This window comes from Cladophialophora psammophila, assembly GCF_000585535.1.
Source record: "Cladophialophora psammophila CBS 110553 chromosome Unknown aczJe-supercont1.2, whole genome shotgun sequence".
Classification (NCBI taxonomy): domain Eukaryota; kingdom Fungi; phylum Ascomycota; class Eurotiomycetes; order Chaetothyriales; family Herpotrichiellaceae; genus Cladophialophora; species Cladophialophora psammophila.
The window spans coordinates 1,519,228-1,544,975 of NW_006912923.1; the positions used below are offsets into that span (position 1 = coordinate 1,519,228).

Below are 25,748 nucleotides of genomic sequence, written 5' to 3' on the forward strand. Positions count from 1 at the left end.
AAGGCTCAGGTGGCGTGCTAGACCCGAAGCAGCTTGGGCAGCCCAGTTTCTAAGGCGAGATGAAGGCTGTGTTGGTGCTGTTTCGTCTTGCTTGGTCTTGGTCTTGGGCTGCTTTGTCGAGTGCATCGGGCCCCCCAGCGGTGCCCAGCCCAGACCTCCCAACCCTCCGTGTGCTATTCTTTTCATTTGCTTTGCGGCTGAGGCGTCCGTGTTCAATCGTCGAAGCCTGTGTACGAGGCAAGGTCCCTTTGTCTTGTCCGGCGTCCCTCGTTTCCTTGCTTGTCCTTGGACTCGAAGGGCAACTTCGGATTTCTGGCCTGAAAAACAAATCAAAAAATCATCGAAACATCCTCTCTTTTCGGTGACAAAAAAAACTGACACCTCTCAACTCTTTATTTACGTACCGGAAAGCCCCCGCCAAAAAAGGAAAAGACAAAAGGAACGATGAATTAGCCCGAGCAGCACTTCTTCGACAATGTCGCCGTACGCTTCGGGCCTGAATCATGGAAGAAGACAGTCGACCCAGCGCATATCTCAATGTTCCCATCACCGAAGCTGAGCGCCGTGCTCAAGTTGCTGAGGCCGCCGTCCGAGACCGAGACGACAGCTCCGAGCGACTATTGCCAGAACCTCGACAGCCCTCGCCAGAATTTCAGTCCGCACAGTCTTCTGCTCAACTACAGGCACCAGTCCCCAGCCGATTTCCCTCAATACACGCTCCGCCCGTCATCAGACAGTATGCGCCGAGATTCTCACAAAGACCAGAAGTTCGTCAATATGTCCCCATCTCCCCCGTCCCAGAGGAAGACGAACCCGAGTCCATCAGGCTTCGGCCGCACTCGGCCGCCGTCACTGACGATGGCTATCTACTCCCTTCCCCAGGGCCGATGCCGACTCTATGGACTCCCATCTGGTTGAAGCGGTGGTTTCTGGGCCTCTTCGCCCTCGTTTTTGCCGCCTTTCTGATCGTCCTAGTCCTCCTTTGGCACTTTGATGAACAGAACGATGGCTTCCACGTTGACCAGGGAACGAACCATGATGCCTGGACCTACACGCCTACTGTCATTGTCGTTATTGTCGTGGCCGCTTGGAGAATGGTTGACCACCAATCGAAGCTGGCCATGCCCTACGACGCTCTCCAAGACGGACCGATAAAGCCGTCTGAAAGCCTGTTGGTCGATTATATTTCGAATTTTCAGCTTGTGTCGTTACTTGAAGCCTTCAAAAACAGTCATTTCGCCGTCATTGCTTCAATCACCGGGTTCATGTTATTAAAAGTTGTCACCGTCTTTGCGACTGGGTTGTTGGTTGCTCTCCCAACACAAGTGACTCAAAAGGGCGCGACCGTGCGGGCCAGGGGATTCAACGCGGATTCTTTCGACCCGAACGCCGCACTCACTTCTTCGGCTTTCCCGGCTCAGCCGGTGTATGCGTACTATGGTAGTATGGCCCAGGGTGTGCCTTTGGAAAATGGCGTTAGGTTTGATCTGGCATACAGTGCCTTGACAGTCAGTTCGGATACCCCGATCGGCGACGATACAACAATTTCCGGCGAAGTCGATGCCTTTGTGCCGACTATGACATGCAAAACTTTGAATGTGCAGTTGGGAACTCCACGGATCGTGAACGACACCAACTCAGCGAGCGCATTCGCCACTTCGAGCAATATCACCTTCACCATCAATGCGGGCGATGTATGCAGTCAGCTTTCTTCAGTTTCCGTGCCAGCGGACAATCCGTACACTGAAATTCTCCCGAAGCGTCAGGTTACAGGCACTATGCAGCAGGTCTTCTGTGGAACCGCAAATGCTAGTGTACCTGGTTCAAACGGCCCACAAGGGTTGTTATTCACGATTACCGACATCCGTTACCAGCAGACACTATTTGACAACGCCACTGACCTCGCGGGGGGTTCGTTTGTCATTGCGAGTGACGTTTCCAGGACGCTGAACAATCTGACGAACGTGTTCTGCACTCCTTCGTATTCGATGACCAGGGCCGAGATTACTAACAACACCCGGCTACTCGCGAGTAATAACGCCGTATCAATCACGTTGAAGGATGGGGCAAGGAATAGCACTCTTTCGGGATTTTCGAATTGGAATGCCACCATTGTCCTTACGCAGGCTTCGATTGCGGCGCAAGTTCTCTTTGGCGACACGATCAACGATGACACTATTTCCGACTCAAGCGCCATATTTACGCTCATGGCTTTGACGCGGGGCTCCCAGAATATCGACACTTTGATTAACCCGGACGCGATGATATCAGCTGCTCAGGATACGTCCAAAGGCCTTTTATCTCAATATGCTCATCAAGTCTTAAGAGCCGCGGACGACGCCGATGTGGATGGAGGAAAGGTGACACGTCAAGAACGAAGGCTTCGAGTCAATGATGTTTCTGTGTGGACGATGGCTTCGGCATCTGGATTGCTGTTCTTTTTCTGTGTCGCCTTGATTTTCATCGCCCCCAGAGCGGTTGTTCCACGCGATCCAAGCTCTATTGCGGCGATGGCGACGATGCTGACCAGAAGTACCGAGCTAGATCGACTGCTGCGAAAGCAAGGCGCACCGAGCTATGCAAATCAAAAATCAGCGTTGGCAGGTTTCGAATTTGGTACGGCAATTGCCACGACGGATTCTGGGACGAGGAGTTTCAAGATCGTCACCTCAGAAGGTGAGCCAGACGAACCGACCACCAAGCTGACTATGGATATTAAATGGTGGGTGCCGATCACGGCAACATTTCCGGTCTTGACACTCACCTTGATTCTCCCCCTGGGCCTCATTGCGGCGTTGGAGCTCATTCAACGGCATTCTGACGATCATAATGGGTTTTACACCGTGGCGGACGACAAATGGACGGAGATTTACAGCCACTATATCCCAGGTCTCGTAATGCTTATTTTGGCAGCATTTGTCAACATGCTTGATTTCAATGTGGCGTTGTTCACTCCCTGGAACAACCTGGCAGCAGGCAATGCCATTCACAGAAGATCGGTACTCAACAACATTCTTGGAAGATCACCTCCATCCGCATTCTTACAGGCTCTGAGGACGCGGAGCCTCGGGGCTATGTTGAGCATCATCGCAGCTGCGCTTGCTAGTCTTCTGGCAGTGATTGCTTCAGGCCTGTACTACGTCCAGCATTACACAGTTGACGGGGCGAGTATTTCGCTTACTCAAGTTGACTCTTTCGACCTTCAGTGGCCAAACAGCTTCTCTAATGACAATGGAGCGGCGGCCATTACCAGTCTGATCATGCACCAGAATTTCAGCTACCCTCAATTCACATACGAGGGACTCGTTTTTCCGAAGCTGTCCCTGAACAACTCCGCTCTGACAAAGGATACACTAACGACGGTATCTGGATCGTCATCCCACCTGCTCCCGGCTGTTCGCGCAAATCTCAAATGCGACGTTCTTGCCAGCGACTCTTTCTCCCTATCCACAGAAAAGGCAGGAACCGACAGCGCATACGCAACGGACCAAGCATTCATCACCGCCAGAGCAGCGCTTCCGGACTCTTGTCAGCTTGGCGGCTCGAAAGGCACAGATGACTTTGTTCTTTACGAAAATAATTTCGAACTGCCTCCAGGTGGGAAGGGAACATTTGCCGGTGCTCAATTAGATCTTTTGTTTGGAGAGAATGCGACGACATACGGCAACTATGGCGAGAATCGTGGTCAATACATAAGTGACAATCCACCAGTTGGCTGCCCGAGTTTGGCTTTCACTTTTGGCCATTTCCAGCTGGACAGCACGGACAGAAGCCAAGTGACCACAATGGTGTGCTATCAAGAAATCCAAGGCCTCGACGCAAATGTCACGTTGCTACCCAACAGTACAATCATTGATTCGAGTCATCCACCAGCAGTGGTCGAGAGCAGCATCTTCCTCCACGACAATCCACTCAGCAATAGCAGCGGGGTGAAGACATTCGACTTCCGCATCCAGAACAATCTCGCTCAAGAGATGACTGTGTTTAACGGCGAGGGCGGGACACCCGCGACCAACCCTTCGACTACAAATACATTTGACATCTTCTTCCAAGCCATTATCAACGGTTCTGAACCCCACGACCCAGCAACGCTAGCTGGCCCAGACAACCAAGATGTCCTCATCGACGCAATAAACAGGTTCTATCGTATTTACATGGCGCAAGCCATTTCCGCAAACATGCGCGGACCCTTGAACAGTCTGAGCACTTCGTCCCGCCTTCTTCGACGCCAAACTTCTTCGACAATAACCTCCCCCACTACAGTCGATACTCCGCGGCTCGTCCAGGATAAAGACAGCAAGCTTATCCTCCAAACCCTCCTCGGCATCATGACGGTTTTGGCCGCATCAGCGTGGCTAACCACGAAATTCCAGCGCGTCCTCCCATGTAACCCGTGCTCCATGGCAGGGACCATGTCCCTCCTCGCGGGCAGCGATTTGTGCCATAGCGCCGACGATGGACTATGCGAATGCTGTGGGAAACGCCGTCGACGGTCATTTGGGCATGACGATGGTAACAGACCCGAATCAATTCATGCAGGTCCAGACGAAAATGGCGATGAAACCGACGAGCGCCAACAGGTCATTCCCGACGGCGCGGAATGGATGCCCGCCTCCCAGTTCGAAACCGTTTTCGGCGGGAAACGCTACAGCATGGGCTGGTGGCGCGAGCGGCGACTCGTGGGCAAAAGACGAAGATTTGGCGTGGATATCGGTGCTCGCGCCGATGGGGCAGATGATCAAGACTGGGAGCTGGGGGAAAGGAGACCCGAGGGAACTGGGTTCAGCGATTTTATGATGAGAGGCGGCGATAGGGATGGCAGGGGCGAGTATTCAAGATTTGGAGGCCGTTCGAGAGGTGCGAGTATGAGTGGACCGAGCCCTGAGCCCGGGGCGATAGAAGCAAGAGGAGGGCAGATGATGAATATGCCTAGAGAGCCTTCGCCGGGGGTGTATGTGCCCGAAACGGGTCGAACGGGCCAGCCCTTCCACCACGACGGAGGAGGACCAGGCCCGTCAACAATGGCAGGGAGGCGGAGTCCTGTGGGTGGTGAAGCATAGATTGATTGAGACTCACTTGATAAAGCTGACTAGGCGGCTCTTCTTCCTTTTGCCACCCTTGTTTGTAAACTACGGATTTCTTTTCAGGTTGGTCACAAGTCATGACGATTCATATATGGAGTTTCAGGTTACATAGGAGGTTTGGGGTGGTGGCACGATACCCTAGCACTATATACTATCGGCACTGGCACTGGAATTTCATCGAGACCTTTTTCACTTTCGTTTTCAAGGGCCTATTCTGGTTTCATTTCATTCCTTTCTCTTTCTCTTCTCTCCCTCTCAAATGAGCGATGCATGGTGTGGGATGTTCACACGCAAATGAACCTTAGAAAACGTGTTATCACGTGATGTGGATGCGGACCTGGGCTCCTGGGCTCCCTAACACGCTCCGAGGATCCTTGGTCCTTCTTCGAGAAATCCACCACGAACATCAGCTTCTGATCTCAAAGCGGCTGCAGAGAGGCAGCCTTCGGGCGTCGAGGGCCATGAACAATGTTGGAACGGTAGCTCTGCGCATAGCAAGGAATGGCCTGCAGGCCTCGACTCTCCAGGCCCCTCTCAGGCCTGTTTCGCGAGCATGGCTCATGAATCTATTTTCCTGTCACAGCGAGGGCTCTCTTTCATTCTCGCGATCACGCAATCCCCTTCTCCAGTCTCCTTTCCTCAAAGTCCCATTGCGCCCCTTCTCGCAGTCTTCGCAATGCAGCTTCCGCCAGTCTGCCATTGTTCAGAAACTCAAAACTTATGGTTCTGACAACAAGCCTGAGAAAGGACTGAGATTTCAGGACGCCGAGCTCAGCAGAGAGCAGATATTGTCTATCTTCGGACGCCCCGCTCCACCGCCTCAGTTTGCGAACAGACTGCTCCGAGTCCTCCATGGCCGCCGCCACGATGGAACGCTTGATCTGCCGCTCCCAAAGGACGTTGAGTCGCAGTTGGGGAACTATCCCCAGGCGGTCGAGGACGGTCTACGCTTTTTGAGGCAGGCGTACCCAATCGACGAAGATGAGGCTATTATGTACCGCATTGAGCGGGAAGAAGACAAGCTCGAAAAGGACCACCCTTCGGTTCTGATGCAAAGGGGACAAGATATCGGCCTCTACAGAGCACACAAAGCGCCGGAAGACACCTATTACGGTCCCCAGAGTGGGTACTATCAGGCTGAGCTGAGCGAAAGAGAGAGCGACCCGTATGGAAAGAGCGAGCTAGACAGGATCCGCGCAGAAAATGAAGCCAAACGTGAAAGGGAAGAGGCGGAACTACAAGCACAAATCGACAGGGAGATGGCAAAAGCCCAAAAGGCCCAGACTGAGCGATCCAGAGCACTCGCTCAGCGACCGGAACAAGGATTAGAGACCGCCAAAGAGCTGAGGCCGCCCAACAGGTTTGAGAGATGGGTGCTGAGAGCTCGTAATCGAGCCCAGTCAAAGCTAACACTCGAATCGCCAGAGATCGCTCAGATGACCATGCTGCGGCGCCTGTTTCCTTCGCTACTCCTGGTCGCATTATTGTGTGGTGGTTGTTACATCTTTGCCCAAGTCTGGACTCGACCAAAACAGTCCGATCGACTCTTCCCGGATGTGTCGCTTTCCTTCGCCACTATTGGCACCTTGATTGCCATCAATACCGCCGTCTGGTTGGCTTGGAAGTTCCCACCTTGCTGGTCTATGCTGAACAAGTACTTCTTGTTTGTTCCCGCTTATCCGTATGCACTGAGCATGTTGGGGAACCTCTTTAGCCACCAAACACTGTGGCATTTGACGATGAACATGGGGGCTTTGGCGATCTTTGGTCTTCCTCTCCACGAAGAGATTGGCCGTGGTAACTTTCTATCCATCTACTTTACTTCGGGTCTGGTGGGGGGCTTTGTGAGCTTTGCGCGCCATCTTGCTCAGCGCAACATGGCAACTTCGGTTCTGGGTGCTAGCGGATGCGTGTATGGCATCATATCCGCATATCTTGCTCTTCATTTACGGTAAAGATGAAATCCAACCCTTCTCGAACTGCGGCACGCACTAACACGGGCCCTCACAGTGACAACTTCTCTCTTATATTCATCCCCCACGACTGGACGGACAGATTATCTTTCAGCGGCCAAACAGTCTTGATAGTTCTTACATTGAGCCAAGTGTTTGGGGCGTTGGGCCGTCTAGGGAGGTACGACTACATCGACCACTTAGGCGGGATGGCGGTGGGTTACGTCTATGCTCGGTGGCTGCAGAGCAACGGTCACAGGAGAAGGGAAGACACGACCAGGCTGGGTGCATGGTGGACGAACCTGGTCGGGAAAAAGCCGTGAGCATATGTATGATCAGGGGAGGGAAGAAAGGACTCAACCTTGCCTGCAGGAGAGACGGAGAAGGTCTTCATCCACGTCCGGTGTGTCTGGCTGTCTGGCTGCGGAGGACCAAGAGGGAGAACCTTCGAGGACTCGATACAGTTCGAAGAGGCCTTTACTTCGGATACACCACGACCAGACTGGCCTCGGCCGACTTAGAGATACTGTACGTAGAGGCTCTCCGGACGACTCTCTTGCTCACCAATGGATTGCGACTCATGTGTCAGTGCATATAAAGCTGCCACAGAGGCAATATCTGCGATATGTCAAGCATCCATCCGCTTGACTTGATAAAAAAAAAAAAAAAAAAAGGATTCCACTCTTGTACAGATGTCACCACGAATATAAATTGCAGTGTATAGGAAGCCCATCAAAGCCGATAGCGGAGGAGTCTCGTTGAGCATTTCCGCCCCGCCGACGTCACTCTCTCCGATTCGTAGAGAAAGTCGTCTTCGAGAAAGTTTCTGCCATTATCTCCATTTGCTCAAACCCCCCCGAGCATCCCACTTCCCACGCTGCAATTTTTGCTCTTTCTCTCGTGTTTGCGCGTGGCCCTTGGCGCTTCAGCCGCTCCACTGAAGAATCAGGCGCCATCAGGCTCGGCCTCACACCACCTCTTTGTCACCCATACAGTACAACGCATCCTTGCACTCCAAATGGCCGACGCGTCTCCCTCCCACCCACTGCCTTCTCTGTCCCTTCTGAGAACCCTCCAACCCCCTGGTTCAGGGAGGACACGATCATGGCAATCAATCCCGCATCCAGATCCGTCTACACCGCTCCTCGCAACCGGGTCCGCAGACAAGTCCGTCAGCATCTGGTCATTGCGAGATTTCTCCCTGATCTCGACGATAAGCGGAGGGCATAAGAGGAGCGTGAGAACCGTCGCGTGGAAGGATTTCGGCGGCAGCACCAAGGTCAGGAGGAAGACGGAGAGGAAGAAACCTGTCGTGTTGGGCACAGGCAGCTTTGATGCGAATGTTGGGATCTGGGTGTGGAATGATGATCGGAGGTGGGCGGCCTTTCGAGACGCAGACGATCAAGAGAATGGGAAAGGGCGAACGCTGCAGGATGAAAGGAGCATGTCTTCTGACACGGACGAAGTCGACATGACCAACGACCTGGCCGACGATGAAGATGAAGAGTGGCATTTTTCCACTCTGCTGACCGGTCCCGATTCTGAGATCAAATCCATTGAATTCTCGCCCTCCCATTACCCGGCGAACCTCTTGGCGACCAGCTCAAGAGACAAGAGTGTTTGGATCTGGGAAGAAGTAGAGCCCGAAGAGTGGGAAACTATCGCGGTCCTGAGTGAGCATACGGGCGATGTCAAATGCGTTGGTTGGTGTCAGGGGGCAAGAAGGGGGAACGGCCGCAGGTCGAAGCGAAGAAAGCTCGAAGATGCGGGAGATCGAGACGGAGATGTCGATATGGGAGACACAGTTGGGCGACCAAACGGCATTACTTCCGCAACAACAAGGACCCAACAAGACGTTGACATCGACGAAGAAGACGAATTGGACGTCCTGGGCTGTCGCCCCATCCTAGCGAGCGGTTCATACGACGACACAATCCGCCTCTGGCGGGACGTCGAGGAAGAAGGCGACTGGATGTGCGTCAGCGTGATCGACGGGCACAAGGGAACAGTTTGGGATCTTAAGTGGGAGAAACACATCAATTACTCCCTCTTGGACCTCTCGCAGTGTCGCAACGAACGAGACAGAGAGGTTGCGATACGAGAATTTGAAGCAGATTGGATACCTCGCATTATCTCTGGCTCCGACGACCTTACGGTGCGTGTGTGGAGAAGGGAATTAAGTGAGGCAGAGAAAGAGAAGAGAAGAGCACAGTCTCAACATCTGTCAGCGCCAATGGGATTTGCGTCCTCGCGAATACCCAGCGTGATCCGCCCGATGAGCGCGATGGAGAAATGGGTCGAAGACTCGAAATTGCCAGCCGTACATGTACGGAGTGTATATGCAGTGGATTGGTCGAAAAGAACCGGAATGGTGGTGAGTTGCGGCGGAGACGGCACGATAGCGGTGTACAGGGAAGTACCTGCGTCAGCATCTGCGTTAGCAGCCGAAGACAGTGCGTCGGGCGGTGGAAATATGGAAGGAGAAGACGACGTCGTCATGAACGGCACGACGATAACATCGCTCTTACCCAGGTCCCCAGAGAATAATAACGCCCAAGGGGACAACGACGACGACGCGCCTTACAGGCTGCACCGCTCGAAATGGGAAGTCGTGGCGCTCATGGAAGCTGCCCACGACGAGTTCGAGATCAACCACGTCGGCTGGGCCGAGCGGCGCGACAAGGATAGACGGTTCGACGGCGAGGAGATGATCATTTCGACTGGCGACGAGGGCGACGTGAGGATATGGACCTTGCCTGACGACCTCATGGGAGAGTTTTGAGCGAATCTGTCGTGGCGAGGCGCGCTCGCTGCCTGGCTCGCCATGGAAGCGAGAACGACATGGACATTGGATTTTACATCGAATTGGGGGGGTTTTAGAAGCTCTGCAGATGGTGAAGAGGATGGGAAATGAAGAGCTTTGAAGTTCTAGCTATGTATATATTTATGCCCGCCATGCTTTGCATACGAAATCTTACTTCTCCTCTTGCTCCTCCCTGTCCGCAAGGAGTTCTTCAAACCGTTCATGCAGGTTAGCTTTTCCCTTGCACACTCTCTTCTCTCGCTCTAGGTGTCCCGTGTCGAAGACGTCCTCAGTACGGGTAGCTACCTAGTTACGTAGTCGCACGAGATCCGATATCCTCTTTGCTGGGTTTCTGCGTGTGTTGCGTGCCAGTCCAGCCCAGCCCAGTCTAGTCGACCGCCCTGTTGTATATCCTCCATGTCTATCATAGGTACGAGGGATTTAGGCGTGCGTGGGCCAACTCCGTGTCGACTGCTGTCGATCCACCGATCGTGGATTGGAGGCAGGAGGGCTGATGAGGATATATATATACAGTACATAGAATAGATCTCTCGGGAAGCTGCAGAGTTCTCAATACAATAGAGATTTCGCTGTACGTAGTGGAGATTATCATCTTGGAAGCCGGCCTCGTTTCCATACAAGGGGACTTGGTACGTAGCCCAAGACAGGAGAAGAGAGGAGAGGAGAGGAGACTTGCTTGTTATCGAGAGGATTTTGATAGCAAAGGTCCCGGAAGTGATGAGCTAGTGTCCAGTCACTCCCAGATGGAGGCTCTGCTTCACTGCCTGACCGCGTGTTAACCGTGTGTGGACCCGTCGCAGGTTCAGCCTTGTCAGCCCTTAGCAAGGCTGTGACCCACCAGGTCTGGTTCAAATCATTCACCTTTATATTTTTATTGTGCTCAGTTCCTGTCACACAAAGACCCCCTACCGCGACTAGGGCGATTCCGAACCGAGATCACAGCAGGCAGTCCAGGTCCTGCCAGGTCCAACTAGCACCGCGCTAACAGGCATCAGGACCTCGATTCGATCCTCCTCCTCTCCTCCGATGACGACAAAATCTATGTCTTGCCAGGACGAACTAACAATAACGGGTTAGCAGGCAGCAAGACATCGATTCAACCGTATAGAATTTGTAGTATAACCGGCCGAGAAAAACCAACCCCGAAAGGGGCGAGTTTCGCTTAACACAGACCAAAGGTTGGCTGTTCTGTGTTAAGTTTTTGCACTTTTTGACGCCAAATATCAATCGATGGTTTTCGTGTGATCTCCGTGATCACCATGATACACCGGTTGATCGTTGAGAGTGTGTCTGCTTGGCGACGTGTGCTAGTGAGCTGCATCGCCAAGGTTGGAGGCAGAAAGACGCGCCCGATTCGTGAAGTTGTCCACTTGAACCTGGTGAAGTCGGTCATAGTTCAGTCTCCTTCGAGGTAGGCCTCTTTCTTCAGCTGCTTCACGGCCTTGCGAGCCTGATTCATACTCCCTCCCAGGAACTCCAGCTGCCGAGTTCGCTCAGCCAACGCGTCTTCTGTCACGTCGTCCAACACAAACTTTCCCATTTGCCCACCCCTCCATTTCTGCACAAACTGCAAAGCCGAAGACTCAAAGTCGGGCAGCCCGCCCTTCTTTAGGCGACCCTGTTTCCGCGCAAGGCCCTCCAGCACATCAAAAATATCGTTGCTTGGTTCAGCATACATGTTATACAAGGCCGGATCGCGAAGATTGAGGTGGTACAGAAGATAGTCGGCGATCGTTGTGGGCGGGATAATCGTGTCTTTGACATTTCCGCAGAGAGCGAGCTTCAGCATACTCTCGGCATCTGGGACGTAGGGAACGAAGACGCCAGGAGTGTCCAGAACATATACGGCCTCTCTGCCATCTTCCGCCTCTAATATCTTGACATCACTGCCGATCTTCCTGGTTACTCCTGGTTGGTCTCCAGTTCTCGCAGCCTTGCTTTTTCCCAAGCTAACATTCCGCAAAGCGTTGAGAAGAGACGACTTTCCAACATTAGGCATGCCCACGACCATGAGACGGGTGCCGAAGAGGGAGGTCGAGGCATTCGCGTGCGCCCGGGCAAAATCGAGGACTCGGTTGATAGCGACTCGCGACTTCACATCTGCAAAGAATGATATGGATGGAGCATCCCATTTCTTGATGATCCTTTCTCTCTGTTCCAGGTCAGAACAGCCATGTGCAAGCTCATTCCCCGGGCCGCTCATACCTGCTTGTCTTCACCTGTGAAATTGCTTCCCAGATCTTGCTTGGTGTAAACTATCAATCGGGGTCGTTCGCCGAGGTTGGCTTCGAATAACGGATTACGAGATACAATGGGCGTTCGATAGTCTCGGCATTCGATGACTAGATCGATTTGCGAGATCAAGGATTTCATCTTCGACAAACCGGCCGCATGATGGCCCAGGAAGTAGGATCTAGGTATCGACTCGAGGTGTGGGTACACTCGGCGAGGCACGAATGGGCCCATGGTGGATGAAGGTGTTTTGCGGTGGAAAGGATAGGTTTTCAGCCATTGTCCTCATTTTAGCCGCTCTATGTGTTATTGCAACATGCTGGACGACCTTTAGAGGGGGAGGAGTCGGCACCAAGTTAGGTTTGCCAGGTGAAATTTGCGCTTGGAGTTTGGGAGTTGAAAATGCCGGCTACGGTGGAGTATTTTTCGCAAGGCGCAGAGCACCCCTTGATTGCCCTTGAGCACCCTTCCTTTCCACCCCACAAGGCTCCCACGAGAATCATCCTTCGCTCTGATACACGCAGCCATTCTTCGAAGGTGAGTCGTGCCGACAAATGGAGCTTGGGCTGATGGTTTGTGGAAAGGCTTCAAATCCTTTGGGCTGCAAGTCTATTGATGGAGCCAAATGATATGTGGCCGAAAGTGCCAACATCATTCCTCCACACAAACTAATTGTTCTAGACAATGAACTCCAGTCTATTGCAAGAAAGTCCTCAATGCAGTACGAGGACACTTGGAATACAATTCAAGCTAGATGTGAAGCAAGCGCAGCATTCAAGACGATATCTGGGGTCTTCTTGGTTCCATTTGGTCCTTTCTTCCCTTCAACACACCCAGGACAAGAGGCCTCAAGGGCAATTTCGATACTCTGATACAGCATGCCACTCCGAAGGCCTGAATTCAATCAACCATTTCGTTTAATAGCGCATTTTGCGGTGCATTTGTGGGAGAGAGGAAGGCATTGCATGTCGCTCAGCACAACATGACACTGCATCATTTGCTTTGAGTTCTCTGCCTGCCCACGTGCCATCTGGAGAGGAGCACGCACATATGGCGTCGGACACAAAAAGGCTGTCTTGTACCACAATTCTTTCTTTGGTTTAACAGGATGTTTGCAGCTTCGGCTACCGTCCATGTCCAACGGCTACACTGCCCCTCAGCCAGATACGGTGTCTGCCTAGGACTTCCCATCGCTTCGCAAACCAACATCTCCTGTGCGCAGAGCACCACCGGTTTCTGTGAGGCAATTGAGCTGCAAAGGCGTCAAGAAGACCAGCATTGCACTGCTTCAGCTGTCGAGTCGGCAAGCCTTGGCTGCCTCCCGTTTATACCGTCTTTCAGGTTTGTTGCAGTGCAGATCCTTCGTCCGGCTCTGGCATGGCGGATAGTTCTGTTAACGCGCAGCTAGCGTTTCACCGAGTTTCACTTCACAAACTGCCGTTCAATGTCTGCACAGAGCAAAAACTTCCTTGCGAATTGCACAGAAGCTTTCCGACGCACTGTCTCCTTTATTCGAGGTTCAACAATCACATTGTCAGTTGGCTCAGAGCAAGAGAGCGGGACCCTGTTCTGCCATGGTTCACCATTTGATGTGTCGATGAGAATGGCTTTTAGAAATTGCTTCGTGCACCGAATGCCACGACCTGCAGACACTCTGACGCAAGTGGGCATGGACGTGCCAACAGGCTCGGTGCGCAGGGAACAACAGACCAAATTAAGAGAATTCCAATGTGCGGATTGAGGCTGTTGCTGGCTTTCATGCGTGCACCGAGCATTATACTGTTCTTCATCAATTCTTGATCCGGGTCACCTTTACAGGAGACTGTCCCGGGACGGGATCTACGCGAATCCAGACTGATATCGCAAATCCTAGCCGATATTCCCAGTTATCGAGTCCTGAGGTGTCTCGAAATGCAACACTAGCCTCAATATCGGAGAGCTGGCAATCCATCCGCCGGTTACACGATGAATTCAGGCTGGGACGACGGTTGTCGAGCTTACCGTCGCACCACGAGGTAAGAAGGTCCGCTGTCGCTTCATATCAGCATCCAGGTTGCCCCGTCCGTTTTCTCGATGTCACTCACAAGTGGCCGCCGGTTTCAGCAACGTTGAGGATCGGGCATTTGAGCGACGAGCCCAACGACAAGAGCGGGGATCGAGTAACCGCAGCCCCTGAAAGAGTTACCGACCGGCTCTGGACTGTGAGCAGTTGAGATCATTATCATGCTGATATGCGCATCGCCTTATAAGGCTGGGGAGAGAAGGCTTTGCGAGGTTCAAGTTGAGATCCTTCCGGGAAAACGCGACGACAGCCGTCACCAAGAACGGGTGAACCAAATGGTCGGGTACAAGGCCTAGAGAAACTGTCCTACATTCGGGCCGCAAGCCAGCAGGTTTAGACCGCCTGCTCCGCGCTCGAGGAATTCCAGTTGACGCCGTTATTAACGCCACTGCGCCACTACCAGGATACAAATAACAGGTATTCCTGTGCCCAGGCAATTGGCTCTTTTTCACAATCAGAACTGCAGGACAGAGGCGTTGCAGATGACCTTTCGCGATCAGTAGCTCAAAAGGAGATCGGCAAGCACCCGAGGGATGGTGGCCACGCGTGGACAAGTCCAGGTGAATGGACAGCCCGTGCAGGATGTCGTACAGGTCAGTGTTCTACAGCATGGTCGACAGCATGGTCGAAGCAATGTCGATGATCCTGGCGAGGAAGATGAACGTCGCACAGACGGAGCAAATTACACACCTTAGGAAGAGATCGGTTGTCTGGCGTGCATAGGACAGATATGTTGCACCTTAGACTCCTCTGGCTCGTACGGTGAAGGTTGCTGTCGGAACCGTTTGTTTCGTCGTGGAGCTTGGACAGAAGATCCAGGCACCGGAACCACAAGGCGCGCCGTGGTGCTGGAGGTCACGGCCGGGATAGATTTGCCCGAAAGAGGAACAATCGATAGACGGCGAAACGTGGGTCCCATGGCGTCGGGCAGCGACCAATCACGGCTGTCCAGTGGGTCTCATCCGTTATCGCCGTATCAAGCGTGCGCTAAACCCCTTGTGGCAAGGCTGTCCGTGCAGCCAGCCGCAGCGTTGTGCATTCTGACGACCTCCATCGTCTCTCGCTCCATCTACCTTCTTGTTCGGATCCCTGGAGCGCCAGTCAAGTCGGCCCTGGATCTGGCTCGTTGGCTTCCTTCTGCCGATTCGTCGCCTACTCTTTTGGGGCTCACCCATCAGTCCTTCTGGCGTGGCAAGGTCTGGAGGTAGGTTGCTCGATAACCTGTCACGAACCGCTGCGATCACCCTCGTCGAGGATGGGCCGTGCAAGCTATGCCCCGGTACCTGTCAGGCCGTGCTAATGGCCGCTGGGATTCAAGTACCTTGTCCGAGCTGTCCTCAGGTTGCGTATCTTGGCTGATAGCTCTATACACCTCTCCAATAAGCGGTGGGGTTCACATTTTGGCCACGGGCACAGACCCTGCCTGCTCTACACCCATTTGAGCTCTCTTCTCCCTTGACAACATCATCAAACCCCTCTGGTCTTCCCCCAATTCCACAGCCCTTGCTGCAAGCTCAATCTGCTCTGCCCTTACCTGGTCTTCCTGCGATTTTTGTTATACAGTCAGGTCTTGTCTTACCGCTATGCTGAACATCGCTTAGCCTCGGTGGTGTGACTTGACCCATTATCTTTGTTTTTGCTTGCATTTTGCCCTGTTCGGGAGATCTTCGAGATCCGCCGTCGATATTTATATCAGCGCCATTTCGCCGTCCCTGGCATTGATTGTCGAGAGGCGGTACTTGGCTTCTGCACGCTTCCATTGACATATGTCGCTTGGCCAGTGTTGGTGGTCCTGACTTGCAACTGAAAGACTTTGGGACGGCTTTCGACTCGGCCTTTCAAAGGAAGTTGCTCGGATTCTTTTTGGTTGTACATATACATCGCCATCCCCTTTGATCCTCCACTCAGCTTCTTTCTCAACTCGGCAGGGATGGGGTCATTCCTGGACGGGCGAACTCTGCTCTATGCAGGCCTCGCTGTCTGCGTCAGCATCGTCACCTATCTGAGCCTCAGTCAGCGGCAGAAAGAAGTCGTCTTTAGAAGATTGCGGTTACGAGGTCGTCGCACGTCAAGTGCAGATACGCCGCCTCGATCCCTCTCACCAGAGAAGAGGGTACCCAACAACTCGCCACCGAAGTCATCTGAATATGTCAACACCTTCCCACCTCTAACCAGAGAGACCCTTTTGGTAGCCGCTGCCTCTCTACCCGAAGATCGCCGCATGGTCTTGCAAAATTCCACTTTCGACGAGAAGAACTGGACTAAATCTATTCTCGGATTTGACGAGGACTTCCGCAAGGCAGATCCCAGCAAGTATGTCTACACTGGCTACAAGATCCAAGAAATTCGAGCGCTCGGAGACTTCCCCGACTATTCTGTCCTCAGCGATGTTCCGCTTCCCAAACCATACCATGAACATGATATCAACAAAGCTCTTCCACGACCATATCGACCATTCCGATGGGCGTATCATCAAACCATGTGTCGGTACCCCATCTTGTGTTATTTTGATACGTAACTAACTGTCTCTGCTCGCAGCACTTACCAAGATGGAGCCGGACTGGTGGCTGGAACTGGAAAACACATATGTCGCACGAATTGCTCAACGCAAGCGGCTGTATGCCGAACATGGCGAGGCTGTGCTTCAGTGGCTCCCCGGCTCCGAACTAGCCTGCAAAGAGCTCATGGAAATGGCGCTTCAGTTCCTTTGTGCGCGCTATCCCCAGTATTTCCACCTACACTCTGACAAGAAGACATTCGAAAACAAGATTCTCGGCACAAAGCAGGACGTCTCAGCCAAGCATCCTCTTCTGGTCCTGTTGGACAACGTCCCCGAGGACTTTGCCATCACCTTGCGTAATCCGGAGACCGGTTACTACCATTTCCGCGCGGGGATGATCTGCTCGGCCTTGGGCTGGAATGTCGGGACCAAGATTGGATTGCAGTTGCACCAGATCCACGCACCGATCCCCGATTACAAGGAGAAGATGCAGTTTAGCATGGATAGGTAGGCCAGGGCTCCGAGCCATGACGCATATCTTCCGTTATCGCTAACATTACCCAACAGATTCTTTACCAAGATGCCCGCACCGAGACCCATCCAGCGCGGCTCGTGGGGTCTAGAAGTCGACCAACCGCTCTACATGCCTCCGGGCGACCCGCACGAAAAGTACCGCGACTTCCAATCCCCCGACCTAGACCTCTCCCGCATCCACTTGCGCGTCGACTGGCAAACACTGCGCCGCCTCCCCCTCTCCGGCGGCATCGTCTTCAACTTCAAAGCGCTGTTCACCCCCGTGGCCGAGTTCCGCGACGAACCCTATATCCCCAGCCTCGTGCTGAAGGTGCTGCGGGACGGCAAGGAGAATCTCATGAAGTACAAGAACACGTGGCACGTGGAGCACGTGGTGATTCCGGCGTTGGAGGAGTACGAGCGCGAGCAGGTCCGGAAAGGCCTCGTTGTGAAGGACTGGCAGCATCACACGCTCGACGAGAGTCCTTATTTCCCCGGCTGGAAGGAGAAGTGGGTGACACGGCAGGGGTTCGGGGACGTGGAGTAACGCAACTAGGAGGGAGGGCGCCGATACATGCAATGCAATGTGGTCTCGCTGCGTGGGATGCCACGGGGGAAGTAGGGGAGTTTGTTCACGAGTGGGAACACACAACCTCAAGAAGAAGGGAGGGGCCGACGCAGAGGAATAGATCCTACTCGATACTCACACCCATACCAACACCTACACGCGGTCCTACACAAGCCGACCGGACCTAATTCCACGACATGAACCACCACCAGAATTTCATGCAACACCACCGAAAACAGCACGACGATATAGAGCTCATCATCGACATCCCCAAGATCCGGACGGAGGTTGCAATATCCCGTATTTTTCCCTTCGTTTTCTTTCTTTTCCCGCGACCGACCTATATAGTGGCATAATCCGCACGCAGCTAACCCCCACCTTGCATTCATACATACTTCTGCATCTGGACAGTGGATAGGCATTCAGCGTCTACATGTATCTGGTTGATTGATTTAGGTGTCTCTTTTCTTTTTCCTTTTTCCTTCCCTTTTTATTTTCTGTCCCGTTTTTCTACTACTTTGTTTTCCGAGCCGGGGTCCTCGATGGCGACTTAGGCCGGTCGGGTCGCGACGAGCGCCGCAGTGCGAATCTCGGACGGGCCATGGGCACCGATGGGATAGGATTCGGATCACAGACCCGCTCCAATCGCCAGCTAGTTGCCGAGCTACCTGGTTACATAGCGAGATAGTTATCTACTCGTGCATGGTAGCTCTTCGCTATGTAGCGAGGTGGTTCGCGCCCTCGTCGATCAAACGTCAGCGATTGTTGCTCGACGTCGGATGCGAAATGTTAAACCTACCACGAAGCCAATCCAAAGAACGAGGCATGTGATAATAAATCAATAATCACGACCCCGTATTCCTCCTCATAAGTATGTATTCTGTGTAGGGAGCAGATGCTTATTGATGGCTTATCTGTCTTTCTTGCTTAATCCATTTTTCTCAGTGGTGAATGTACATATATATATATATATATGTATTATATTATGTACACGCCGAACCGTGCTTTCGTGCGTTACCATTTTCGTTCAGGAAGGGGAGCCATGCCGCTTCAATCGGGCATGTGACGGGGCGTAGAGGGAGCCACGCACAGTACGGGGAGGAGCACGCCCGAGCACTGGGCGAGCCACGGGGAGTGCTGCCCTGATACCAACGCGCAGAAGCCAGTTCGGGCTCAGGGGTCTCCTTTGGGCCCTCAGTTACAATCGCCCAAGCTGTTCACCTCATTCGTTTCGGCCAAACCCGCTGCCTGGCAACTTTCGGTCTTTCATTGTGACGCGTCTTACCCAATCCTGGCATTGGATGGGCAGTACAGTCGTTCTCGAAACTGCCCTCCCCTTCTTCTGTAGGTCCCCTAGCGGATGAGGAATCATCTGGCGAGGAATGTGTACGCTGTCAAAGAGAGAAGCTGAACTGTGACTGGGAGCAACCATGCTACTCATGTGTTATGGCGCAAGAAGAGACTGAAATTGTGGGCTGCAACTATCGGGTTTGACACGAACAACCCAGGCGAACAGAACATCCGGGAGAACTATTTTGGCAGTTCTTACCCCCTACGGGGTGCGCTCCGTAACAGCCCAGGCATTTCGGCCTCACCTGGGGAGCGATTCCGTCGCTCGTGGTCGCCCGAGCAGTACTCACTTTCTTTGCATGATCATGCCAGGTGGACCAAATCCTTGACATCGGTAGCATCGCTTCTTTTCGATCCGATAGTGTTCAATGCTCCTTTTATGTCGCGGACCGAATACTAGCCCATTGTTCACGACCCATTCTGCCGTGTCCGGCGTGTCCAACCATATCCCCAATGATACGTTCATGCTCAGCGGCTTGTCGGGCGTCTTCATCCATACAATCTCGTTAATGTGGAACCATTTTATGGCCAGGTTATTCTCTTCCATAATCTTCTGGATTCCATCTTTCTCATTTCCGGGTGAAGAAAAGTCCACCGTGGGTACGCGGTGAGCCACCACTCCGTACAGTGCGTTTTACCAACTTCGTACCATTGCCCAACTCTTCGAGCCATTCGGTATTGGTTCGGGTCGTTTTAGTAGATTGATGGTCTTTAAATCGGATGATATATTCTGTTTTGGTTGTTCCCACTGCGGCTACATGTACGCCTTTGGTTGTATCGACATTCAGGAGCGAATTCCGGATGTAGGTGTTAGCCGAGTCCGTAGATAGATATCTTGTAAACTCTATCTCGGTGTCCTCACCGTTGGCGAGCCTAGGTTGTGTGCTGATTCGGACATAGTTGGGGTTTTCCTTCGGATTCCTAGTCGGTGTCGATCCTGATAGTTCTTCTCGGTTCTAGCTGTTCCACCGCTGGCTGCCATATATGCCCATGACCTAGGGGAGGGAATAGAACCAGCCGGGATGGAGCCAGAATAGGCACTGAGTTGCGTGCGCAAGGATCGGATTTCATCCTTTAGTTCAGTATTCCGGTTTTTGAGGGCTTCCTGTTCAGATTTGATCTCTTCAAGGTCCGCTTTCAGATGCTCAATGGTGTTGCCTTCTTTAATATTGATCTCCTTCAGATCCGCGGTGAGTCCCAGACTATCATCAAGACTGGTGTCATTTTCATCATTTCTGCTAGTAAACTCGAAAATAGGGAGACTCCTTGGTCGCGGTGAATGAATTTAAGCGGTTCCTTTGTCCTTTTAGATATCCCCTCGTGATCCTTCTGGATTCTGGCGGCGATGTTGGAGATGGCAACACCACCTGGTGAGAATCGAGAGACCAAGCGGCGCACAGAGAGTTGATTGAATGGTCCATACTATTTACTCTACCCGTGCCAATACCGAGCACGTGACCAGGCTATCATAAAAGCAATGGAACGCGTGTAGTGTGTACATTGATTGCTATCCACCCCCCCCCTTTTTTTTTCTCCCTTCTCTTCTTCCTTCCTCCAATATCCTCCTGGGCTTGTGGAATCCCCATTTCTTGTTGCTAGCAATCCCGCTCTAAAACCTTTTCTCGTAGCATTCTGTCTCACCGGCTCTAGAATCCACTCTACTCGTGAATTTTTGATGGTGGTTTTCATTTGATCATTGAGATGTTTATATACCTTTGCTGGGATGCTAGATGGTTGTGAGATGAACCAAGTATCGATTTAATGACCAGACAACCTTGGGGGAGAGGGGGCCAGATTTCTACAACCAGGCTGTTGAAGACCATGCGGAACGGGCATGCTCCAAGGAGTTAATGTTGGCACTGTCCAAACTATATAGCACGCCAAAACATCTAGCTGAGAGCAGCTACCGCTCTCAAACATCTAGCTCCTGCGACTAGCATAATAGATCTCACAAAGAGTTTCGTTCTTTGGAGGCACGGCTTTTTAACTTCTCTAAAGCTTCTTTTCACGTAGTGTAAGGCTGATTCCCTCTGGGCTTCTGCGACCAGACTCCTTAAATGAACCACGACGACCTTCTCTATCTCTCTTCCAAATATTGAAAACATCAATAGCAATCGCTTTGAGACTTGTTGTCGGGGGATGATGTTAATGTTGACGTTGATGCTGAATTACGGTGATGGTTCTCAGGCGAGTCAAGTGAGCCTCGACCCGATTCGATGCTGACGGTGGCATTTCTGAAGCCTAAAAACTCCCCCCGTTCCCATTGATTAACCCGCTGTCCTGCCTTTTCAGTGCGAAGGGGTGAGTCAATAGGGGCATTATGTACCTCAATATCCCCTGCAGGATTATCATTCGTCCTAATCAGCCTCCACAAGATAATCACCGAAGGCGGAAGGGTAACTATGACGCCGACGATAGCGACAATGGCTTCGAGTGATAACCGAGTCATTGTCGTTCATGGGTTATTTTTTGGTTCAGCGGGAAAGAGCAGGATTTGATGTGGAGGGTCTCCGCACACCTGCTCGGGTAGGGTTTCGCCAGAACGCTCCGTGGGGAGTGTTTTGCTTGTGGGAGGTCCGCACTGATATAGATTTGTAGACTCGCCCAGAATCTTGTGTCCTTGACTCGCGACGGACCCAGCTGATCAAGGCCCACTCTGGGCTTCGTTGCTCCCAAAATCTGTTAGGGGTATTTGGCAGCGACGCCTGGCGTGTGCGGTGAGCCGTGAAGGCTAACCCCCTCAGACATGTGTCTCTCCTCTTTGATGATGAGGTTTCCAAAGTGCCCGTTTCGAATTCCCAATGCTAGCAGTCCTCATGTATACGATTGGGGACTTGGTTCGCATTCAATTGACATGCTACGTTACGGCAGGAGGCCCCGGACGGGTCGTTGTGGCGCTCGCACAAGATTTTGGGCTCTGGCAAATGAGATCAGGGGGTTGCCTGGGTGGGCAAAAAGACTCTAGGTCACGACAGCTTGTCCTTGATGGCCAGCATTGCGTTGCCTCCGAAGTTTAGACCCTCCCAAGATTCTGGCATCTAGCAACGGGTGTCACCGTTTGGCTGATGAGGCTTTCAAATTTGGGTTTGGGCAGCCCTCAGATCCTGGGTCTTCCAGTCTTAGTAGCTATCCTAGAATCCGACTGGGATATATGGACCTTCCCTGGGCATTTGGGGATAGTCAATCGGCCTTTCAGGGCGTGGCGCTGCTAGGGCCTTTATAAGGGTAAGATTTTGGTCAGAGAATCTGCTGGTGATGATCGAGGCTTCCCAAAGGCTCAAGTCTCATTAAATCCCAGCGAAAGTGTATACAGGACCGGGTTGGGACACGGAGTGGAACGAAGATATTCCGCCAGCTCCTCTTTTCCTTCTATTCCATCCCAGAGACACTCAGAGAGCAACAATATCGAGCCTTTGGTGCCTGGCAAGGAGCCAGTGTGTTGTTCCCTTTTTCTGTTTCCTTTAGATATCCAAGGAGGATATCCAGTTCATAGTGTTTGTTTTGCACTACTTATTTCCTTTCAGCACGCAAGGCTTCCTCTGTTTGTTGGCCTTTGCTCTGTTTTCTTGTCCTCGATGGATAGCCACCCAAAAGCGAACGACCTAGCACCGCCACAGTACAACGATCTCCTGACTTGGGACAATCTCCCAAGCCCGCAGCAATTCAAGCCCACCGTAGTACGAAGCGCGCACCGAGGGATCCGGTCGGTCATGTCTTGTAACCCTCGCTGTTCCCTAAAATTCATTACCAGTGGCCCCTAAGCTATATAGCCATCACCTGCCGAGCGTAATAAGCCTCCAGAAGGCGCCTCGCGGCGATGTGACCATTCTCCGAAGCAAGTTCTCGTGCTCTTGCGTACTGTTCACTCCCTTGTCCGATGAGTTGCACTCCAGCATCCAGGAGGAACTGTAGCATATCGATCCGACCATGCTCAGCCGCTCCTTCAAGTGCTGTTCTCCCTCCAATCTTCGCGGGCGAAGCGTTGATGTTAGCTCCCTTCGCTAGCAGTATAGTCGCTATGCCGATGTATCCGTTGATAGCAGCAAATTGAAGCGCAGTTGCTCCAGTTCGACCACACGGAGGTGCATTCACATCTGCACCTTGCTCCAAGAGTATATCTATAATATCCGTTTTGCCTCGCTCAACTGCCCGTTGCAGCGGCGTAGCCGACACCCGATCGACGGGTGGCAGATTCACATCTGCTCCGGCAGCTATTAGCATTTTGACGAGTTCCGGTCTCCCCTGCTTGATGGCTGACAGAAGAGCGGTATTATCTCTAGTGTCATTCACGACCTTGTTGGGATCCGCACCGCGGTGCAAGAGCATCTGGATCACCCATAGGTCCTTGCTCTTGTCAACCCTGATTGCTGTTCCAAAGGCAGACTCTCTGTGCAACTCAACAGAGGAGTGGACAAAATTCTTGTATTCTCCATAATGGAACCTGACAATAGTGTTTGGATCCACGCCACTCGATAGTAGCGCTTCAATCATGACAGCATTTGATGACGCGATAGCATGCTGCAGTTTTGGGCAACCAAATCCTGTCGAGAAATGTTTATACCTGGCTAACCTGGCTGTTAGCAGTGTTTGCATCACCTCTATGCTTTTGTAAACAGCAGCAGTCAAGGACTGCTCATTCGGGTCCGCCCCCAGGTCAAGGAGAAAGTGGACCATGTTGATGTCATTGTTCCGAACAGCAGCTGAAAGAGCTGTATATCCAAAATAACTGGCAGCTGAAGCATTAACGTCCGCACCAGCATCAATCAAAAGTTGAATGATGGTCGAGTCACCTCGCTCGACTGCTATCGTGAGTGCCGTTTTGCCTTTTTCCCACGCAGGCGCGTTAACATCACCTCCTGCAGCGATTATGTCTCGGATCAATGGGTGATGACCGAATTCCACTGCTGCTGGCAGTGCAGAAGTTGTACATCTGTGGTCAATGCCTTGATGATTAGTTATTGTCGTGTTAACCTCTGCCCCAGCAGCTAAGAGCCTTTGTGAAAGGCCAGCATCCTTCTGACGTATTGCCTCCAAAAGGGGAGTGCTCTCTGTTTTAGTGTTCCGGTCGTTTACGTCTGCACCAGCCGTAAGAAGTAACGTAGTGACGTCGCTTTTGCCCTGGGCAATGGCAACGCTGAGAGCGCAACCTAAAGACTCGATAGCGGTAGCTCGGTATTTCGACCCATCACTGAGAAGGAGACGAAGGACTGAAATGTCTCCCCTAGAAGCAGCTGCCTGGATGGCCGCAGTCAGCCCGGGAGAGCTTCGAAGTTTGGCGCCAGACGTAGATAGAGTGTCAACCAGATCTTTTTCTCCACGATTTATAGCTGCGGTCAGTGCATCACTGAGGTTGCTTTCCTTTATGCTGTCTTCTGCAGAGTCAAGCAGGTGCCAAAATATTCCCCATTGACCACTGCGTGCTGCCTCTTTGATTGCTTTCTGCGTGACTCGAGCTGAAGAGCGGAGGAAGAGATTGACGATGTCCAAGTTGCCCACCTCCACGGCTCCGACCAATGCGGATTCGGTAACATGCGCTCCCCTCTCCAACAGTATTCGGATCAAGTCGACGCTGGAAGAGCTCAATTCGACGCTGGAAGAGCTCAATGCCGCCTCCAACACAGTTACTGTTTCTCCATCGCAATCAGAAGTAACAGCATTCACATGAGCGCCGGCCTGAAGCAGATGGCGAACTATCGAGATAATATCGGATATAGGCCCACGACTTTGCACTGCCGCACTGAGTGGAGTAGTGCCGGAATGGTCATCTGAGACATTTGGATCTGCTCCCGCAGAAAGAAGGACAGCAACGAGTTTCGGAATGCATGATGATGCAACCTCTGTCAGCGGGGATTCATCCGGGGGATTGACATTGGCGCCTGCGCGAAGGAGAACTTGTACCAGCTCAATGTCATCAAGATTGCGATTCTCAATGTCATCAATGTCGCTATTCTCAATGTCATCACCGTCCCAATTCTCAGTGCCATCACCGTCCCAATTCGCGACTATTCGGTGAATTAGATAGCTCAGAGGAGATTTAGTGTTTCGCAATGAGCTGTTGACGTCTGCTCCAGCATCCAACAATACTCGCACAAGCTCCAGGCTGCGCAGTTCGCAAGCTCGTTGAAGCGGTGTGAGCTGATACCAAGAATTAGACCGTCTCAACTCATTGGGATTAAGACCGGAATCTAATATCCTCTTGACAGTAGGGGCATCCTTCTCCTCCATCGCGAGAGAGAAGAACTGCTCTGCAAGGGCTTCGGCCGTCGGCCCGCCAACGGATAAGAGATATTCAAGAACCCCGACATCCGAACGGCGTTGGATCCAGTTATAGACTTTTTTGCTCATATCCGAATCCAGTGTAAAGAGCTTGTTCGAAACCATGAACAGAGTGAGATTTAAAAAGTCCACTGCGGGTGATGAGTGTTGCGGTAAGGTCATCTGCAAATTTGCGGTGCCGCAGGAAAACAGATTTTCTGGCATCAACGCATTGAGGTTTCTGCTGAATGCTGTCGGAGGGCCTTCTCTGTCTGCCCCTTTCTGGAAGTGATCAACAATGCTCGTTTGAAGATCCGGCAACGTGACAGCGGATGTTGAACTGTTGCTCTCAGGGCTGCTTGCCTGCAGAGAGTCTGCAGACCAAGATTGGTAGGTCCCTTTCAAGTT

The 25,748-nt window shown here is 52.3% G+C and overlaps 7 protein-coding genes across 7 annotated transcripts; 4 read left to right on the forward strand and 3 right to left on the reverse strand.

The window, feature by feature from the left end:
* Positions 1–503: 503 nt before the first annotated feature.
* A1O5_01894 (uncharacterized protein) lies at positions 504–5,060 on the forward strand (the record flags this gene model as incomplete). Its single annotated transcript, XM_007742510.1, has 1 exon — positions 504–5,060. The coding sequence occupies one exon, from the start codon at positions 504–506 to the stop codon at positions 5,058–5,060; it is 4,557 nt and encodes a 1,518-aa protein (XP_007740700.1).
* Positions 5,061–5,545: 485 nt separating this feature from the next.
* A1O5_01895 (uncharacterized protein) lies at positions 5,546–7,359 on the forward strand (the record flags this gene model as incomplete). The annotated part of the gene is made up of 2 exons (XM_007742511.1): positions 5,546–7,035; positions 7,095–7,359. The coding sequence occupies 2 exons, from the start codon at positions 5,546–5,548 to the stop codon at positions 7,357–7,359; spliced, it is 1,755 nt and encodes a 584-aa protein (XP_007740701.1).
* A 695-nt stretch (positions 7,360–8,054) lies between these two features.
* On the forward strand, positions 8,055–9,818 carry A1O5_01896 (uncharacterized protein; the record flags this gene model as incomplete). Its single annotated transcript, XM_007742512.1, has 1 exon — positions 8,055–9,818. The coding sequence occupies one exon, from the start codon at positions 8,055–8,057 to the stop codon at positions 9,816–9,818; it is 1,764 nt and encodes a 587-aa protein (XP_007740702.1).
* Positions 9,819–11,256: 1,438 nt separating this feature from the next.
* A1O5_01897 (uncharacterized protein) lies at positions 11,257–12,326 on the reverse strand (the record flags this gene model as incomplete). Its single annotated transcript, XM_007742513.1, has 2 exons — positions 11,257–12,012; positions 12,066–12,326. The coding sequence occupies 2 exons, from the start codon at positions 12,324–12,326 to the stop codon at positions 11,257–11,259; spliced, it is 1,017 nt and encodes a 338-aa protein (XP_007740703.1).
* A 3,758-nt stretch (positions 12,327–16,084) lies between these two features.
* A1O5_01898 (uncharacterized protein) lies at positions 16,085–17,714 on the forward strand (the record flags this gene model as incomplete). Its single annotated transcript, XM_007742514.1, has 3 exons — positions 16,085–16,637; positions 16,693–17,161; positions 17,222–17,714. The coding sequence occupies 3 exons, from the start codon at positions 16,085–16,087 to the stop codon at positions 17,712–17,714; spliced, it is 1,515 nt and encodes a 504-aa protein (XP_007740704.1).
* A 1,657-nt stretch (positions 17,715–19,371) lies between these two features.
* Positions 19,372–19,632, reverse strand: A1O5_01899 (uncharacterized protein; the record flags this gene model as incomplete). The annotated part of the gene is made up of 1 exon (XM_007742515.1): positions 19,372–19,632. One exon carries the CDS (start codon positions 19,630–19,632, stop codon positions 19,372–19,374), a length of 261 nt encoding a protein of 86 aa, XP_007740705.1.
* Positions 19,633–22,847: 3,215 nt separating this feature from the next.
* On the reverse strand, positions 22,848–25,523 carry A1O5_01900 (uncharacterized protein; the record flags this gene model as incomplete). The annotated part of the gene is made up of 1 exon (XM_007742516.1): positions 22,848–25,523. One exon carries the CDS (start codon positions 25,521–25,523, stop codon positions 22,848–22,850), a length of 2,676 nt encoding a protein of 891 aa, XP_007740706.1.
* Positions 25,524–25,748: the final 225 nt, after the last annotated feature.